Here is an 18,094-nt window from a genome sequence, read left to right as displayed (position 1 = left end):
TACAGGCATTTTTCCTTCCCCACTGAAGGGGCAACCCTGTGTGACTAACATTCCTGAATGTCTGTGGGTGCTCCCCGCACAGAGGGCCCTTAGGATACAGGGATGATGGCCTTCAGGGGGCCACTTGTAGGAGTTGGCCCTGGTGGGCCATGATGTTCTCACCCACTCCTTGCTGGCTTGAGTGGGAGAGACAAGCTTTGGGGTGTGACTGTCCTAGTTTGTGCAATTCATTCATCCATTTCACATACACTGTGATCTTTCAGTCTTCTGGGGTTTCTGGTCTGCTACTTCAGAATGTGAAGGAGCACAGGGTAGCAAGGACTGTGTAGATGACAACGATTAGGTTAGTTTGGGGGACACAATATCCACATCTGCTCAACACTGAGCCCGAGGCAAGGTTTCCCATAGCTTATGGACTCCCAACCGTGCCTGCTGTGACTAATTCCCACCCTAGGGCCTGGAGCCTCTTGCTGTGGCCTGGCATTCTGACAAAGGGGGAGTTGGCGAGGGCATTCATTATCAGAGTGACAGTTAGCAGCTGGTCCAGGTTCTGATGGGATGGCCAGGAGGGTCCTCAGTGCCCTGAGGTATGAGACCAGAGGCCCAGGTACAGGAGCCTGGGAATATAGGGCTGGCTTGGGAGATGGCTCCCATGGGTCAGGCCTGTCCAATGGTGCCCCCTGCAGGCCGCTTTACCTGATGGTTGATAAATGCAAGCTTGAGATAAATTCCCAGGGTCAGGAACAGAGGCCACTAGAGTATCAGCACAAATGTGCCTGTCCATATATACATAGGGCTACCATGGGGATTCCCTGTACCCCTCAGACATAGCTCAATTCTGTGATCTATCCTTGAGCACACCCCAGAAAGGCAGAGTCCATCTCAGATATAGAGGTGGATCTACCACTCCAGTGTGTTCCTATTTCCAGGTGGCCATCTCATACACCCTGCCTCTTTGAGGCCTTCTCCAGAGAGACAACAGACATGGATGCAGCCCACATCAGACAGAGGAGGATTCAGAAGAGGGAGTTCAGGGTAAGGTTTGGGTGTCAAGGCTTACAAACACCACTTTAGGCCTTCCAGAGACTGGGACTTTACTCGTCAGGACTCTGAGGGGTCAAGAGTGTTTGGTGTTCATTCTGGGCTGGGTGCAGCATCAGGAGGAGGCAGTTTTGGAAAGCCAGGCATGTGGATGGGGTAATGATGGTTGGCTCAAACATCCACTCGGAGGGTCCACTTAGCTGATGGTTGGCTCAAACATCCACTCGGAGGGTCCACTTAGCTCTCTTTATTATGTATACAGTATTCTGCCTGAATGTATGCATGCAAGCCAGAAGAGGGTACCAAATCTCATTGTAGATGGTTGTGAGCCATCATGTGGTTGCCGGGAATTGAACTCAGGACCTCTGGAAGAGCAACCAGTGCTCTTAACCTCCGAGCCATCTCTCCAGCCCCCCACTTAGCTCTCTTTAAAGGGTCTTGTTTGGCCCAGGGAGACAGCTTGGGTCCCACATTCTTACATGGTCTTGAAACTTCAGAGGTGACTGGGCTTCCTCTGGTGGGGTTCAAGCTTCCAGGAGCCACAAGCCTGGCCTGGGACTACTGATTAAAGGGGGGGGGGGTCTGTGGCTAGGCTATTCTTCTGGCCGTGAGCTTATTTTACTAGGCCTGTGAAAATAAAGTCACCATGAGCTGGGGAGAGGACTTAACCAAACAGCAATCCCCGAGGCTGGAGGCTAGGTACAGCTCACCTACTGTCTGGAAAAGCAGTTTCCTTGGCCTGTACTACCCATGGATTTTTGGGGGGTGGGGTGGGGTGCAGTGGTTTGAGACAAGTTCTTACTCTGTGACCTTGGTTGTTCTGGATCTATGCAGACAGTCACAAGAGATCCACCTGCCACTGCCTCCCAAGCGCTGTGCCACGCCTGGCTGACTCTTACTGTCAAGACCCCAGACACCAATTACTAAGGTCTCCCCTCCTCACACCGCCCTGCGGGGCTTCAGCACATACATTTTTAAGGAGACTCATTTTACCTTCGACAGCAGAGTTTGAGAGCTAGCTGGGGGAGCTGTGGCTTGGTGGGAATGGCCTCGGTGATGCTTCATTTCTGTGCACTGTGATAACTCCTTTCTTCCAGTTGCCTCAGGGCTTTTCCTGTTCCCATGTTCTGCTCTGGCAGGAGGCCCAAAAGCACCCACTGTGTTAATGTCAAGGGACACAGGGCGACGGAAGTCTGTCTCTGATGCTATGTGCCCAGCAAGGGTCATGTTTACTCATGGAGGACCAGCACCAGGGCCTCCTTCAGCCCCCAGGATAAATGCCCATTCAGCCATACAAGGCTCCTTTGTCCTAGAGTGGCTCGGCCCAGGCTGCTGCTGGGCTGCTGGTGTCCTCAGCATGGCCCCAGGCCAGGCTGGCTATCCTAATGCATCCAGCTGCCCTACAGGACTTTCTCTGGATAGACTTTGGCTTGGCTGGAAGAGGCCCCAGCAGGGGATAGGGCAGTTCTGGGAAGGACTGGAGAAGCCAGGCAGAGACAGTAAGGAGGCCTGGCTACAGACCTCTACCTCCCAAGACCTCCTTAACAGTGGCCCCAAGCAACAAGAAACCCTTGCAGCCATATTGCTGCCCCGCTTGTGGGTGAGCGCAAAGGATCCAGACACTGCCGGCCGGGCCCTTAAACCCAGGTGAGAAGCGCTGCCATGTACTCCATCTAGCTAGCCTTTCCCAGGCAGTGTGATTTCAATGAGCCTTGTCTGTGAAGTGAGCCTGGTTGGCTCTGCCATGCTCAGCAATTAAGAACCCTCTGGATGGAAGTGTACCTGCCCCACCTCTATGTAGGGCTGCTGTGGGGTGGGTCTTTGGCAAAGGAGTAGTAGCATGGTCCCAAGAGACCAGTCAGGAGGTCCCATGGATATGGAAGAACATGGTAGTGAGTCTGGGGGACTTGGACTGAGGCGGCCTAAAGCTCAGGTCTACCTGGCCCCAAAAGGCTGGTCAGGTATCTGTCCCAGTAGTGCCTTACCCAACTCTACTGGCTGGCCTTCTGTCTTAGCAAGACACTATCCTCCAAATATGTTTAACACAGGCCTCCTCTGGGCTTCTGAGCCTGTCCTCCAAAGGCCCTCACTTACCTCTATGTAGCTCACCCATATTCCTGGCCTCAATTCTACCTACGCTGCACAGCATCATCCTTCTTGTCCATGTACCGTGGTCCATGACTGGCTTTTTAACTCCTGCTGTAACTGAGGACCTTCAAAATCCCGCTGTAGACTAGTAAGTAGTCTCCGAAGCAGGCCCTGTGACTGTGGCCTGGTTAAGGGCTGCTTACTTCTGGAGTGGGGACTTAGCCTGGGTCTCTCTCTGGTTGGGACCTACACTCACTCCCTATTGAGAGGAAACACTGCTTCAAGTTCAGCTACAGGCCTAGGCATCTGTGCCCACATGCTGAGCTCCAGCCGCTACAGCAACAGTACTGTTTTTTTTTTTTTTTTTGGTACTATAGGGCCAGGCTAGCATATGATGGGTTCTTTCTTGTGAGGCACTAACCCTGATTGCAGCTTGACTTGAGATGGTCTACTTAACCTCAGTTATACACTGAGCTTTTATTGTCTGTGCTGGTGTGTGTTCCATGGTCCACAGATGCCTTTATTATCAGCAGGGCAGTGGAAGCTGGAAACCAGCAGGAGCTGCCAGCTTGAGACAGTACTTCTTTCTCAGTGAAGTGTGTTTGGGCTTCTGCTACATGGAGTCTCTATTCCATAAACTGTTTGCCTTAGCAGCCAGAGATGTATACCCTTCTATACCCTTGTGGTACTCTAGTACCTGGAAGACAAGCTGTCAGGCCAGGACCAAACTCATCAAGCCCTGGCTACTTAGCTTTTGGTTTTAAGTAGGAGCTTAAAAGCTTATTTAGCTTTTGATTTTATAGTCTGAAGGTCTCAGGGATAGGGTGCCTCTCACCCCAAGCTATGTGGCTGAGTAGATGGCTGAAAACTGGGTAGGACTATCAAGGCCCACTATCTCCTATGTGCTCATTCTCTAGGGGGAAGAGCTAAGTGGGCTCATGAGGTGCTGCTACAGCCACGGAGAAAGGATGGCTGACAGGCCTAGTGGTAATGTCTTTCTTTAGACTCAGGCCAGTGCTGGGCTTTGTGTAGCTAGTTCTTCCAAGAGATAACTTTCCATATCGGACAGAAGCTCCTTAAGATACAAGATGTTTGGCTAGAGAGATGGCTCAGAGGTTAAGAGCACTGTCTGCTCTTCCAGAGGTCCCCAGGCACCACATGGTGGCTCATGACCATCTATAATGAGATCTGGTGCCCTCTGCTGGCATGCTGCCTCACATGCAGATAGAATGCTGTATAAATAATAAATAAATCTTTGAAAAAATCTATATAAGAAAAAAAAATACAGGATGTTCTAAAAGGGGGCGAAACATTACTTTCTGCAGGGAACCTCCTTAAGCTAAGTAACTAACTCAATAGCTTCAGGAGGTCTCAAACTAACCAGATTTTCTAGACCCTGCCTCCCTTTCAAAGTTGTATAACTTTGTATAACTTCTCAACCTCTGGGTGCAAACCCATTGGGTCAGAGGATTCCCTAATATAGGAAAGCACAGATATTTACATCATGTTCTTAACAGTAGCAAAATGACAGTTATGAAATAACAACAAAAATAATCTTATTGTTGAGGGTCAGTACAATCTGAGGAACCATATTAATGGGGCACAGCATTAGGAAGGGTGAGAACCACTGTTACGTAGGGACTGCAGAGAGGCACTTTCAAACAAGCTGAATTAACTGGGAAAACAGACACAAAAATGAACTTGATTTAAATGACAGGACCTGGGTTAACTCTGAGTTTGAAATTAAACTTTAGTCTTTTCAAAATAATGTGACTTAGAAATAGGGGTTAAAAGACAACACAAAAGAGAGAACACAGACAGACAAAGACAAGGACAGACAGACAGAAGAGGGCTGGTGATAGGCTTTGCTTAGATCTTCTCCATCTTAGAGATGAGGTCATCACAGATCCTGGTCAGCTCATCATTTTCTTTAGTCTGAAGGAGAAAAGATGAGGCTGTAGGGAGTGGTAACTGGCTAGGAGGGTCCCACCCATCTCAATTAGGAAAGGAGACCAGAAAGGAAAAGGCTGGCCCTGGACTTCCTGAGAGATATAGCCAGGCAATCTCTGTATCAAAGCCAGTTCCAGAGCAAGGCCTTGCCCTACCTTCTGCTCCACAGTCTTCTCCAGTGACTGGATCTGCATCTGTGCCTTCCTCAGGCTTGCCTGGAAAGCCAGTGCCTCTGCTTGGGCCTTGCTGCGTACTTGGGCAATCTCCTCATTTGCACTTGACGGGGAGAAATAGACACAGGGTAGGCCTAGGCCAGGAACAAGCTAGCCAGCCCATACTCCCTCCCAGGATGGGTATCTGGTACTTACAGATTGAGCTTTTCTTCTGCATGGGCCTTCAGCGCCTGATACCTCTGGCCTTCTTTTCCAATCTTCACTATATATTCTTCAACACACTTCTTCAGGGACTCTTCATTCTTGAGAATGAACAGATAGGAACATTAAAGGCACATTGTTCCAACAAAGCCAGAGCCCTGTCCAGGCTTGGCATATGGGGACTCTCAGAGTCTGGGTGCAGACTGGACACTTAAGGCTTTTGGGGACATTAGTGATAAGAACCTGGCATTTTTCCTTTAGAAAAAGCCTTTTAAATTGGGTGTGGTGGCACATACGTTTGAGCCCAGGAGGCATCCCTGTGAGTTCAAAGCCAACCTGGTCTACTTTACACAGAGAAATCTGTCTCAAAAACCCAAAAAGAGAACTGGAGAGAGGGCTCAGCCGTTAAGAGCACTGGCTGTTCTTCCAGAGATCCTGAGTTCAATTCCCAGGAGCCACCATTATAATGTGACTGATGTCCTCTTCTGGCATGCAGGTGTACATGCAGATAGAGCACTCATGTATATTAAATAAATAAATCTTAAAAAAAAAAAAAAAAAAAAGGAAAAAGCCTCTTGATATCCAATTATAGTCTATCCCACCTTCAAGTGCAGAGCTTCTGGAATTCCACCTTTGGGAGCTGGGCCTGATGCCCAGACCCTATATCAGGCATCCGCTACTGCTCGAGAGTATAAGACATGAAGAGAACCACTCACGCTATGAGCTGGTAGCAGCACAATCCTGAGGGATATATGCTCCCCCACAGCATTCTTTGGGCCTCTCAGACTCACAGTTTGACTGTGGAGGGTCATGTAGCAGGGGTACTAGAGTTCAGTAGCTGGCTTCTGAAATGACGTGTTTTCTATACTAGACAACATGGGGAAAGTCCAGACTTTCCCAGTTTTCCCTTTCTTGCAAGATATCCCTGAGTCAATCATCAACTGTACTCCAAACTCCACCTCTCAAGAGCACCAATCTCTGCCAGTTTTTTTTTTTTTTTTGCGGGGGCGGTGATGGTTAATGGAGATTGAGCCAAGGGCCTCATGTATGCCAGACATACTACCACTGAGTGGGGAAACCCTGTCTCCTCCCACAAGCCTTGGAAACCTATGTCTCCCAGAGCTGGCTGCGCTCTTCCACCAGAATCTACTGGGTGCAGCTTGTCTTGTTGCTAGGATATCACACAGCCTGGTGCCAAGGACAAGTACAGTCAAGGACCCAGGTACACATAACACAGCTCATGGCTGCACAGCATGGACTATGCCCCATAAAAAAAGAACCCTTGGGCTGGAGAGACCAACCCTTGGGCTCAGAGGTTAAGAGCACTGGCTGCTCTTCCAGAGGTCCTGAGTTCAATTCCCAGCAACCACATGGTGGCTCACGGCCATCTGTAATGAGATCTGATGCCCTCTTCTAGCCTGCAGGCACACATGCAGACAGAACATTGCATAATAAATAAAATTTAAAGCACATAAACAAAACAAGGACCCTTAAAGGGGATATAACACACCTTTCGGTAGCCTTCAATCACTTCCTTCTGCTTCTCAAAGCGCTTGAAAAGGTCAGAGAAGGATTTCTCCATAGAGCTCAGGTCTGCGGTGAGCTGGTCTCTCTCCTTTAGGACCTTCTGGATTTTGTCTTCAGCCAGTTCCTTCTGTTTCTCAGCCTCCTCTTAAAAAAGTTAAGCACCTGGGATTAGGAAGCAAGCACTTCCATGGACCAGAAATAGCACTAAAACAAGGGGTTAGACAGAGCAGAAGGAGAGATGGGTAACCAGGAACAGGTGCATTAGGTATGGACACTAGTGATCTGTAACACCACAAGCCCGTAACCCCACTCAGTGTAACACAGGCCCAGAACACAGTTGCTTCTCCCATGTCAGCCTCATAATGAACTTGGCCTAGGACCCAGCAGTGAGATGCTCCATAACATCAGCAAGACCTGGAAGAAGCAAGTACCAGTGTGGAAGACTTTTTTTTTTTTTTTTACTAATTTATTTATGTATATGAGAGCATTATCTGTATGTACACGTGCATGACAGATCACAGCATCAGATCCCATTATAGATGGTTGGGAGCCACCATGTGGATGCTGGGAATTGAACTCAGGACCTCTGGAAGAGCAGCCAGTGCTCTTAACTGCTGAGTGACCTCTCCAGCCCCAGTGTGGTGGACTTAAGGTCCATGTGAGGGCATGGGTCATATGGTTTATGGGTTTTGGGGAAAAAGAGCAGGAAGAGACCCATCACTGTTGGCATGATAGAACCCTATAGGGACACCTGTATTTCCACTCTGATACTTAAATTATCCCTGGGAAGGGAAGGCAGGACAGGGCACAGTGTGACAAGCTGCATGGCATCTGTCCCTCATTAGAGTTTTGGCCATTAGCTGTTCAGTGAACATCAGTCACATGGGTACCTCACACTCCATTAAACCCTCACACCTTCAGTGGCTGCGGAGCATGGCTTAGAAGAAATGGACAGTACACGGTTACCTCAAACACAACAGGAGGGACGCAGCTGGTACTCACCCATTGACTTGTACACGATCTTCTCAAACCCGTCCACAATCTTCCTATAGAAGGAGAGAAGGTGAGTATCCGTGGCTCATTATGCAAGCAGACCTAGGTCAGCATTGGTGCCTGTCTTACCCCATTTCCAAGTACTTTGCGTTGAGGTCCTCATACTTGCTTTTCAGCTCTAGGTTCTCCTGTTGTGCTGCACTCACCTACAAAAAACCACACACCCCTGGCTTGGCAGGTGGGCCACAATCACAGGCTTTGGGGTATTTTTCCTACTAGGGGTTGTTTCAGTCACATCCAAGGTGCCTGCAGACATGTTACTGAGTTATAGGGACTCCAGTCATTAAGGTACGTGGGGCTGCTGGCCATGCTCATGAGGAGAGCTTCTTCGGTGGAAGCTCCTCCTCCCCACCCAGGGATTATCTCTTAATGTGTGACTCTATAGCCACAAGGGGGCTCCCCAAACCCATTCCAGTTGGCTGGATATAAGCAAGTACCACAGGCCCAAGATCAGGGCTCTCCCAGTGCTGGTCATTGACCTCTGAGACAGGAGGATGTGGGAAATGCCTGTAGGCGGGCTGTGGGCCAAGTTTCCCAAAGCAGCTACAGGCCTGTTCTCACCGCTGCATCCAGGTCTTTCTGGCTGTATTGCAGCACATCTACAATAGGCTCAGCAGGAAGCAGACCTCTCGGTTCAAGGACACATAGGGGTGGGCCGGACACCTGTGTGGTAAAACATAGGCTCTTATGATCTCATCTCTTTAGACAACTAAAAATGCTCCAAAGATATTTAAATGCTTACAGCAACATCCAGAGTGCCCACGAAATCTAAATCCACAAGCTTGCCTTCCATCGGATTTCCCGAGCCAGACTCATTTGTATCCTGTGTACTAAAACCGAACAAGCAGCAAGATTACCTCATGCTCTGAGTATTGAATAGGGCATAAAAGTCAGTTGTGTTGTTTACTTAAGAAGCTTTGTATTTGGTCTTAGTCTAAAAACAAATAGGCTTAGAGTTACAGACCAGGGCCTGGCAGTTACTGTCTCAAAACCCCCTTCCCTCCCCATCCCTATGTGCCATGCCTGATGCATAGCAGGCTATGCAGACATGGCAGACACCTTACTAGGTGTCCTCAAGAGTGCACAGGGGAAAATACCTCGTTAGAGGGGGCAAATCCTTCCTTCCTTGTTTTTAAGAGTTTGGTGTTAGATTTAGCAAGTAATTCTCAATATTACGTGACTACATTTTCTTTCAAAATAGTAGTTTTCTCACAAACATCAGATTTGAAGGCTCTATGGCTTCTGTCACAACTATTCAGATCTGTACAAGCTGTCATTAAGAAACAGGCATAACTGTGAAACTAGAATTCCACTTAGAAAAACAGACTGTGTAAACCAAACCAAACCAAACCCCAGACTGTCTGACCTGGGCCAGCCTGAAACCCCTAATTGTGCATTTACTGCTTATATCTTCTGGGTGGCCTGTGTGAACAGAGCATGGCAGAGCTCCTTAGTAAATCACGGACTACCTGATATGAGGCTGGCTCTAGGCTCACTGTCCTGTTTGTCTACACCATTTAGTCTGGTTGTGATTAGCCCTTTTCTAGAAGTTTTGAATCAGTACACTTAATAACAGCCACTAGACTCCTTGGCTCATGCTAACAGCTTTAAAGAAGGGAGGGACATACCTATTTGTCACCGGGACCACTGGCATTGGCCGCAAAGGGCTCTCTTTCAGGAGGGGGTCAAATTTCAAGTACAAAGACTGCTTCCTCCAGGCTGACTCCTTAAACTGAGAGTTGGAGAGATGGACAAGGAAAGTCATCAGGATTCACCACTGCTTTAACAGATACATCCCCAGGAGCCAGGGTAATCTGGTTGAGCAAAGGGGGCTGGGAGACCACAACACCTTGATGGGTCCAGGATTATCTGGGAGGGGCACCTGGGTCAGGATTCTGCTGCAAAACAGGGCTCTTAGACTCAGACATGACCAGTCACATTACAGGAACTGCAGGATGCTCCCGACACCAAAGATAAATGGCCCGGGCTGACTGGGTTACACATTAGTTGTCATAAAGGTCTAAGGACTTACCGAGGAGGTTCCAAACTGCTCCAGATAATCAAATTCCAGGCCAGTACCTAGAACTGAAACAGTGAATAATAGGAGCCATCTACCTCAAATACTGTAGGCCCTGAGGACTGTATAGCAAGTGTTGTTTGAAATAAATTTAGAGATTGTTTCCAGCAGTCAAACTAGCAGCTTCCCTGCTTCTGTAAGGCCCAGCCAAGGCCCTAGTTTTGGACAGGAAGAGCAGTCCTTTCTTTCTCACTTCATAGTAACGACACTTAAAAAAATTCTACCCAAGGGGCTGGAGAGATGGCTCAGCAGTTAAGAGCACTGGCTGTTCTTCCAGAGGACCTAGGTTCAATTCCCAGCACCCATATGGCAGCTCACAACTGTCTGTAACTCCAGTTCCAACCCTCACACAGACATACATTCGGGCAGAACACCAATGTACATAAAATAAAAAAATAAATAATAAATTATATATATACATATATGTATATATATAAAACTTCTATCCAAGGCTGATTGAATGTGAAGATATGAAACCCACAGAGATCCAACTGTTACTTTTCTTTCTGGAGACTGGCTCTCTACTCCAAGCTGGCCTTGAATTAAACTCCCTATGTAGCCCAAGAGGACCCTGAAAAAAAAAAATTTTTTTTTTTTTTGGATACAGGGTCTCTGTGCAGCCCTGGCTGTCCTAAAACTTGAGCTATAGACCAGGCTGAACTCAGAGATCTGCCTGGCTCTGCTGGGATTAAGGGCCTATGCCACCATACCAGGCTGGTCAAGGTGTTTCATCACAGCAATAGTAACCATACCTAAGACAATACCCCATCTTTTAAGGACCAAAAGGTTTGTATTTATTTATCCAACCTTCTTAAAACAGGGTTTCTCTGTGTGACAGCCCTGGCTAGACTCAAACTCAAGGAGATCCTCCTACCTCTCCTACCTCCCTAAGTGCTGTGATTAAAGATGTGCACCACCATGCCTAGCTGGGACCAAAAATTTATATGTGAATTAGCCAAGGAACAGCCTGTGGGATAATTACCGCAACCTGCAGGTACATAAGCATGTACTGGGGACTTTCGGGGAAACCTATATTGACACCTTAGGGCCACATACCTTCTGCTGGGTCTCTGAAGGTCTCTTCCTTTGGGTCTAAGATAGGCTCTGGTCCCTGATGGGAAGGTTTCAGCCCTGGCTCAGCAGGATGAGCCATCTGTTCAGCATTCAAGATAGGCTCTGGTTCCTGATGGGAAGGTTCCAGCACTGGCTCAATAGAAGGGACCATCAGCTCATTGTCCAAGATAGGCTCTGGTTCCTGATGGGATGGTTCCAGCACTGGCTCAATAGAAGGGGTTATCAGCTCAGCATTCAAGATAGACTCTGGTCCCTGATGGGAAGGCTCCAGCACTGGCTCAATGGGAGAGGCCACCAGCTCACTGTCCAAGATAGGCTCTGGTTCCTGATGGGAAGGCTCCAGCACTGGCACAATGGGAGAGGCCATCAGCCCACTGTCCAAGATAGGCTCTGGTTCCTGATGGGAAGGCTCCAGCACTGGCTCAATGGGAGGGACCAACAGCTCACCATTCAAATTAGGCTCTGGTCCTCGATGGGAAGACTCCAGCAAAGGCTCAGTGGGAGGGACCATCAGCTCACTGTCTAAGATAGGCTCTGGTTCCTGATGGGAAGGCTCCAGTACTGGCTCAATGGGAGGGGCCACCAGCTCAGCATTCAGGAAACTTGTAGAAACTGAGGTGCTTGAGGAATTCAAGATTCCCTCCTAGAGGAAAGTCAGTATCAGCATGCAGTGAGGTTCTAGGTGATGCAGAGCCCCACCCACTCTCCTTAAAATAAACCCAGGTAAGGAGGCAGCTCTAGGGAAGAGATAGTAGTGTTGTCTCCTACCCTGTCACCTGACACCTGCTGGCTTCTGCCATATTTATTTTTCTTTTTCTATACAGCATATACTAATGGTGACAGCACCTATCCATACACACATACATACCTGTAGCTCGCCTTCTGCTCTTAGGATCTCAGCTGCCAACTCAACAGGTGTGTCATCCACTGGGGCTAGAGGTGGCTGACTGTAAAGACAGAGTCATCAGAAGTAGGTCTTCCCATGTTCCCTCTATTATTTACCTCCCTCTTACATTGGTTCACTTGAGCAGTAGCTCATGCTAAAAGGTACATGAAAGTTATGAGACAGTTTCTCTGGAGGTAACAGACTATTTGGCTCCTATAATGACAGCACCTAATTTCAGTTAACAGCTGCCTCTTGGAATACCTAAGGACAGTGGCTTGCTGTGGTACCAACTGGCTTTCACCTGAGTGGTAGCCGATGCTCTTCCCCCATCCCAGTGTCGGGGGCTGGAGAGATGGCTCAGAGGTTGAGGACACTGGCTCCTCTTCCAGAAGACTCAGGTTCAATTCCCAGTACCCACATGGCAGCTCACAACTGTCAACTCCAGTTCCAGGGGATCACGCAGACATATGTGCAGGCAAAACACCAATGCACATACACATAAATAAATTATTGGGGGGGGGGGTCTTACTACAGACAAATCTGGCTTCAAACTCGATCTGACTTCCTTGGCCACAGTGTTAGGGTTAGAGGTAAAACTACCTGTACTGTTTTTGTTGCTAGTTAAGCTGTGCATATGCTGTTGTGCTTCAAGTAAGAATTCCGGAACACCTCTCCCATGGTCTTGGAATAAGGACTCTGAAGTTGTGCCTCTGTAGTTTTGGACAAACATGAGACCTGTTGCCTTCAACTATGAAGGGAAGTAGTATTCTGGCTACATAAAAAAGTAAGTGGCATTTCTGGAATTAGGCCCCAGATCACAAACACCATTAAGCAGCTGCTCCTGACACGACAATGTTCTCCTTTCCTATTTACTGGCTTGGAGAGTTCTCCATGTCTGTAGGCCCAGCACTCTGCTATTCAGACACTGCTATTCAGACATAGGCAAGGCCAATCTGTTCCTGGGGCTTTCTGGGAGCTTAGCCTAGCCTTTTTACCAGTATATTTGGTGTTACCTCCAAAAGGATTAGTTTGGGTCATCCAACTTTTCCCAGGTAAGGTGGTAAGAGCCCCAGGAAGGAGGCTGGGGACATTTCATCTCTCTCTATCTGGTCCCATCTTTTTCTTCTGCTTCTTTGGGGGCCTGCTTCTGGCTGGCCTCTGATTTTCTCAGGAGAGGCTGGAGGCCAAGTCTCTTTGCCAGTCTCCTTGGTGAAGACACCTTTGTGTTGTTAGTATCATCAGAGAAGTCAAATTCTAGACTATGGAATCACGACTTGAATGGATAACTATTAGGCCAGTGGCTTCTTCTTGAGCACTTAGTTCTGTGGCCCCATCTGCCTAAAAAGGGCCAGTTGGGATTGAGTTCTTAGAACTAGATGAACACAAACGGAAAAGGGTCAGGGTGCCTGCTGCTGGCTCAAGAGTGTCTACAATCTTGGGGCAGGCTGAGGCCTATACATCAGGTCTGAGGTGTTATGTTTAGCTTTACTAACTAAACTGGTTCTGTGCTAAATAAACTCCTACTTAAGCTGCCTATATCTCCCTTGATTGAATCCATTCTTTCATAAGATAAGAACTGCAAGATGCTACTCTACCTCCTTGCTGTACTTGGACATACTAACTAGAGATACACCCTGAAAAATCAAATACCTAGCCAATCACTGCTCTTCCCCAAACCCTCCATCAAATAAGCTCCATGAGTTGCCACCTGGGCATCCCATCCTTAGTATATAGGCTTATCAGAGTACTTTAAGAGCACTGTCTACTCTTCCAAGCGTGCTGAGTTCAGTTCCCAGCAACCACATAGTGGCTCACAACCATCAATACTGGGATCTGGTGCCCTCTTCTGGCATGCAGATAGAGCAGTCATATATATAAAAATAAATAAGTAATCTTAGTGTTGGACTTAAACATCAATCTCATTGAATTTCAAAAAGCACAAAATGAAGTTGTAAAGTAACAAGGACAACAGAAAAGACAGGTTTAGGGGTGCTTTGATAGGAGAGAGATGGCACACAGCCCAAAGAGATGTCATGACATTAAAGTCAAGAGAACAGGAATGATGTTTTATTCCTTATACTTTTCTCTATATGTAAAATAAAACATTAGAAAAAAGCTTCAACAGCTGAATGAGTAAAACCAGAACAAAATCATAATAGAGCCCCCTTCTGCTCTGGATAAAGATGTATTTCTTGTTTTTTATGTAATTGACTTTTACTTTACATGCATTGGTGTTCTGCCTGCATGCATATCTGTGTGAGGGAGTCAGATTCCCTTAAAGTGGAGTTACAGACACTTGTGAGCTGCCATGTGGGTGCTGGGAATTGAACCCAAGTCCTCTGGAAGAGCAGCCATGTCTCCAGTCCTAAAGATGTATTCTTGGAACCAGACTGGTGAGTGCTAATTCCAAGGACCCCCTTTCTAGGTAGAATGTTAGCATCTGCTTGTTGTTTTAGTAAGATTCCTGCCAGAGAAATGCTAATATAGCTATGGATGAAGCTTCTCATCATCCTTTTAGCTACATGTTTTTTTTTTTTTTAAAGTATTTTTACTTCATATGCATTGGTGTTTTGCTTGCAAATTTATCAGTGTGAGGGTGTCAAACCCCCTGGCACTGGAGTTACAGACAGTTGTGAGCTGCTGTGTGGGTGCTGGGAATTAGAAGAGCAGCCAGTGGGCTCACCACTGAGCCATCTCTCCAGCCCCACACTTGTTCTCACTAGTTCCTCTTTTGTGTGTGTTTTGCATATAGATATGTGGCTGCACATGCACAGAGTGCATGCAAGGTATATGTACACTGTGTGTGTGTAAATGTATAGGAAGCCAGAAGGCAACACCTGATATATTTCCTCAAACATTCTTCACTTCATATCTTGGATCTCACTGATTTGGCCATAAAGCCCAAAGATTCTCCTATCTCTACCTCACTAGGACTAGAATTAAAGGTGTACAATGCTGTTCTGGGCTTGGGAGCCATCTCCCAAGCCCCGATTAATTGGTTGTATGATAATTTCTCTGCCTATGAGTTCTGTTTGCTCTCTCCAAGTGCTGAGCATGGGAAGGAGGCAAGTGCTAATTTCAAGCAGAAGGGAGAGATAAGCAGAACTCAATAGGAAGGAAACAATAGATAATTTTTCTGGAAATAAGATCTCATTATCTCATCAAGTTAGAGAAATAAAGACTGGGTAATAGAGGCACAGCAAGAGCGAAGGATGGAATTAAAACAATCCAACTACCTGATGATACCTCTCCACTGACAACTGTACCAGATATTGCGCTTAAGGACAGTGTCAGGGAAAAAAAAAAAAAAAAACACCTCCAGATATGACAGGATTGAAGACTTTTGCAACAAGCCTCAGAAAGGATTAGAATCAAATGTCATCGACACTTACTTCTCTTTCTGTAAAAAGACACAGCAAGCGTTTTCTAATCCGATATTGTCATCCAAAGCAAAAGGAGTCTCAAGTTTGCTGGTCATTTTAGGACTTAAGATCCTGTGTGTCTGTGGATCCCGAAGAGGTGTCTGAAAAGTCACCTAGTGAAACACGAGGAAAGTGCACATGCTCCGTAACACAAGCCCTCACAAGCAAGCCAAAGTGCTACAGCTTAAGGTTCTAAGAAAGCCAATCCCACGAGTGCCCATGAGTGCACACATACCTTGGCTGCTTTAGCCTGGTTCTTGGGTGGTACATTTTCTTTCTGTGACAGACAAAGAACAGAGGATCTTCCGGTAAGCTCTGGTTGTGAAAACAGGAAGTCACAGCTTTCTGAATTCTTTTCACTGGGGACATTTTCGTCATTTAAGATATGCAGACTCATTCTGGAAAGACAGACTATGTTTTAGTCACTAGGAGGGTCCTGCAGGCCCTGTGCAGGAATGCCCCCCAAGTAGAGCAGGGAGATGTGCTCTTCCTGAAGAGGGGTAGCCAGTACCCTTCACAGGTATGGTTACTTCAAGTAGGTGTCACCTGTCAGAGCTCAGAGTCCCTTGTATTGCATCAGGTATACTGCCACATCCTGAGCCAACTGCTAAAAAGGGGCAGGTAGAGAGAGAGAACCAGGTATGTGGAGTGATTCCCATTAATGTATTACACTGTAGGGCAAGAGCTAGGGACTATGAGGCTGGCTTTAAGAGAACCAAAGAAGCCGGGTGGTGGTGGAGCACACCTGTGGTCCCAACACTCGGAGAGGGAGAGGCAAGGGCAGAGGACCATGGGTTCTCAGGCGTGAGACCTTGGGAGCTCTGGTTGAAGAGTTAAGAGGAACTGACAAAGGTCATAGAAAAGAGAAGCTATTGCTGACTGCTTTAGGAGCCATGAGGGAAGAGGGAAGGGACAGAACCAGAGGGTCTTGTAGCCAGAGAGGTATGCTGGGTTGCTCAGCAAGCCACACAGGTTTTGGGTAAGGAAAAAAAAAAAAATCAGTAACAATGGTTAGGATTTTTGGCCTGAAGCACTGGCTATCAGAAAGCATGGGGAAAGGGCACTGGAATGGCTGTGGCACTCATGAGCATAGGCCTTTGGACTGTATGGCCTTAGGTGAAGTCTTTCAGGCAACAAGGTGTAAACACAGCTGGTTCAGCTTTTTGTTTAGGATGGGATTTTTGGGGGTGGGAGGGGAGTGTATATGAAGCGGAGGCCAAAGGTTGACATGAGGTGTTTTCTTCACTTGTTCTCTACCTTATTAGCTTCTCTGTCTGAACCTGGAGTTCATTCATTCGGCAAGACTAGCTGGCCAGCGAGCTCCAGGGATGCTCCGGCCTGCTTGCCCAGTGAGTGGTAGAATTACAGGCAGGTGCAGCCATGCCACACAGTCTTTAGGTGGGTGCTGAAGACCTGAACTTAGGTTCTGGTGCTTGTTCGACAAGCATGTTACTGACTGAGCCATGTCCCCAGACTCTGGACAGAGGTCTTGGGTACAAAACTTGACAAGCCAGGTTTGGGTTCTGATGTGTTCCTGGTGCAGGAGTGACTGTGGGGTGGGAGAGGGAGCATTTGGAAGCTTTTGATGTTGCTGCTGCACCTATTCCCATGAGATTCACAATGGAGTCAATGCGCCTGTGGGAGACGATACACCTGACGTTGATGGTCTCCCAGGTGGAGTACTGGGGGTGGGAGGAGAATGAAGGATGAGATATCTCCCAGCTGGTACAGTGAGTTGGGAGGTGTGGAAAATCAAACAAATCCAATTGTATAGGCATAGACATGAGGTCGTTCTGGTAGCTAGAGGAAAAATGTCTTAGCCTTGAAGGGCCCTGTTCAGAGAAGGAGGCTATAGAGAATGGAAACCCATCTGGCAGGACCATCTGTGGTGGGGAAGAAAGAGTTTCCAAAGAGAAGCCGTTTATGCTGAGGTTGTGTGGCCAGGCTGTATAGAAGAACGACTTAGAGGCACCGGCCCAGAGACAAAAAACTGTGCCCTGGGACAATGGGTTCAGGAGAACAAATGACAGTTCTTCAAAAAAGGTGGAAGGGGAAGAGACATGGGGCGAACGATGTCCTGGCTCTGAGACACGAGTCTTGTACACGACACACTCGACAAGAACAGGAACCTGGGGAGTAAACAGTCACGCGCGGCCTCTTTGGAGGACATCAGCTGGGTTAGACCGGGCAGCAAGGCCCTGCCCGGAATGCAGCCCGCGGGCGCCAGTGCCGCCTGGGAGGCTTGGTGGATCCCTTAGCTTAGAAAAAAGGACCCCGGAGCTAGGGGTGGGTCTTCAACAAAGGGAGAGAGCAAAGCTGCCGACGGGAAAAAGAGCGGCAACCGAGCCTATAGGATCCGCGGGGCTGATCCCCCAACCCCCGGGAAACGTGAAAACGCCGTTTTACCTGTGTACTGTGGCCAGGCCCCGGACCCGCGTCGACGCCCACCGCAAGGGAGGAGCGCCGCGCCTACCCCGTGCTAGAAATACGAGCTGGAAGAAACCGGGCCGCAGGAACTTCAACAAGCTCAGCTCTCGCAGGACGCGACCGTCGTCCGCTGCGCCCGCCCCAGATTCAAATAACGAGAGTTGGCTTGGCGCAG

General features: G+C 47.9%; 1 protein-coding gene across 2 annotated transcripts; it reads right to left on the bottom strand.

The window, feature by feature from the left end:
• Positions 1 to 4,660: 4,660 nt before the first annotated feature.
• Positions 4,661 to 18,065, bottom strand: Tacc3 (transforming acidic coiled-coil containing protein 3). Of its 2 annotated transcripts, XM_055624000.1 has the most exons (16): positions 17,899 to 18,065; positions 15,728 to 15,890; positions 15,463 to 15,605; positions 12,053 to 12,131; positions 11,632 to 11,827; positions 11,167 to 11,601; positions 10,066 to 10,118; positions 9,662 to 9,765; positions 8,776 to 8,863; positions 8,595 to 8,696; positions 8,103 to 8,179; positions 7,983 to 8,026; positions 6,964 to 7,124; positions 5,448 to 5,554; positions 5,235 to 5,355; positions 4,661 to 5,064 (listed from the first exon to the last, which is right to left on the bottom strand). In XM_055624000.1, exons 2-16 carry the CDS (start codon positions 15,887 to 15,889, stop codon positions 4,999 to 5,001), a joined length of 1,938 nt encoding a protein of 645 aa, XP_055479975.1. In that variant the 5' UTR covers position 15,890; positions 17,899 to 18,065; the 3' UTR covers positions 4,661 to 4,998. The 2 variants fall into 2 exon arrangements, with proteins under 2 accessions (XP_055479975.1, XP_055479973.1); XM_055623998.1 differs by having other exon boundaries at positions 11,167 to 11,827.
• Between the last annotated feature and the right edge of the window lie 29 nt (positions 18,066 to 18,094).

Source organism: Psammomys obesus, unplaced genomic scaffold (assembly GCF_907164565.1).
Source record: "Psammomys obesus unplaced genomic scaffold, mPsaObe1.curated_primary_1811, whole genome shotgun sequence".
Taxonomy (NCBI): Eukaryota; Metazoa; Chordata; class Mammalia; order Rodentia; family Muridae; genus Psammomys; species Psammomys obesus.
The sequence above is the reverse complement of the archived record's forward strand: the minus strand, read 5'-3'. Positions and strand labels throughout refer to the sequence as shown.